General features: G+C 31.0%; 1 protein-coding gene across 1 annotated transcript in view; it reads left to right on the top strand.

The window, feature by feature from the left end:
- LOAG_18227 (hypothetical protein) overlaps positions 1 to 788 on the top strand; it is a gene marked incomplete at both ends in the record, with an annotated part of 2,667 nt that extends 1,879 nt beyond the window's left edge. The window contains 2 exons of the mRNA XM_020450890.1: positions 74 to 320; positions 610 to 788. Coding sequence (XP_020305383.1) covers positions 74 to 320; positions 610 to 788 — 426 coding nt within the window. The remainder of the gene's footprint in view (positions 1 to 73; positions 321 to 609) is intronic.
- Between the last annotated feature and the right edge of the window lie 1,212 nt (positions 789 to 2,000).

Raw genomic sequence — 2,000 nt, 5'->3', positions numbered from 1 at the left:
GGTAAAAACTATGCATTTCAACAAATGCGGTAAAAAACTTATTCCGGTATATCTTAGTAAAGATTTGATTTAGCGTGCTTTTCTGGATGAATTTTGTCCACCAATCACCGTTTCGGAATGCTGTACTGCTCGCTTCGATTGCCCATCCATATACATATTGGAAGTGCGGTTGCTTCCTGATGGCTCTTTGCCTTTCCCATATAGACCAACACCACAGTTTCTTCGCTTTACTCGATACCCTCGTTTTGGCCAGCAGCACGATGTTCCAGAGCGTGATGAAACAACCAATACTTCAGTAACCAGAGTTCGAATGTTAAGTGGTAAATTTTTACGTTTATACCATTTTTTCTGCCATATTAAAAAGAATATTTAAGTAAATTGGCATCACAAATATCCCAAAAGTGGGAATAATATGATTCTGCCTAACAGAATAAATGCACTACTATTTTGATAATACATCAAGAATTCTGTTGAATAAATGCAAGTCTTCTGGTACTATTATCTATTTCACATGAACTTTGCTGATGTTTCACATTTATTGCGTGTCGGATTTTAAATACTGCTCGTTGTTAATTTTCTATAATTACTTGACATTTTTTCCAGTTTTAGATATTGATTGGCAAAAAATCGAACATACATTTTCGAATTACCCTCCAGGCATTCGTTACGTATTATTTCAACACAGCGGGAAGGATCAGCAATTTTGGGCGGGGCATTATGGTTCAAAAATGGCTAAAGCATCGGTTATTATAAATTATGGTAATGGAGAGCGGAGATGTGTAACATAATGGGCATAATTTCCTTCGGTTATTGTAAATTATGGTAATGGAGAGCGGCGATGTATACTTTGATAAAAAAATTTTCAATGGTTTGATGAAGGTTCGACTTGAATTTTGTGTAATTTAAAGTTTTTTATTTGCTATACTATATTTATTTTTATTGTTTATTGATCTGAATAATGTTCTGCTTATTTAGCTTGCTTTTGAACATAATTTTTATTCGCTGTACTATATTTATTATATTTATTTTTTTATTTGCCATACTATATTTTTTTAATTGTGTATTGGTCTGAATAATGTTTTGCCTATTTGACTTGCTCCTGAACACAGTGTCTATACATGTTATCATTTTCTTCATTTTTTGCTTGCTTTTTCTGTCTTTGTTTCACTTCAGTTACTTTCACCACTTCTTTATGATGAGAACTATCATCGCAATCATCTAAAATTATGCCATTCCTTCTTTTTTGAATAAGTTATACTTTGTATTTACTTGATTTCTTTACCAGTACTTTATGACAGTAATTTGAAACAATACTGGTTTTTTCCCTCAAACTTTTTAACCGTTAAGACTTGAATCGTTTTGTTGTTTGATATTTTGAAGAAAAACAATTAATCCGTTTTATTTCTAATATATTTATTATTAGTCTTCAATTCATATGCTGTGATGTGTGTTTTTTTTACCAGAAATTAGTTCCTTGTAATGCTATTTTTTGCCTACTTTTAACCATCAATACATTCCTGTTAATTTCCATCTAGTGTTTATTTGCAGAATTTTTGCTAGCATTGATTGTTTGTTCAATTTCATCAAATCTTCAAATGTGTTCATATCATTTTAATAGATTAAGGAAGGCTTCAGGATTATTGGAATCAATTTATTGTTTATTGAAATTTTTTTCATTTTTTTGTAGCAAAATATATACTCTGTGAGTCATATAATGTGTTTATTTATACTTATGCTCTGTGCACATCTATTTAGCCATCCAACGAAACCCATCCACTCATATTCCCTTCTTTTTACCTAGCCTGTTTGAGAAGTTTGAGACACTAAATTATAGGTTGACAAGAAAAAAGAAAGAGAAATGAAGTACTGTTAGTAGGTATAATTCGTTAGTTTCTTACATACATTTGCTTAACTAGAATGAGCTGTATTCGTAACATCATTTGCTCTGACTTATCCTAGCATTATTATTTATAATTTAGGTAATGTTTTGGACATATTAA

Source organism: Loa loa (assembly GCF_000183805.2).
Source record: "Loa loa unplaced genomic scaffold supercont3.231, whole genome shotgun sequence".
Lineage (NCBI taxonomy): Eukaryota > Metazoa > Nematoda > Chromadorea > Rhabditida > Onchocercidae > Loa > Loa loa.
This window is presented reverse-complemented; position numbering and strand designations above follow the sequence as displayed.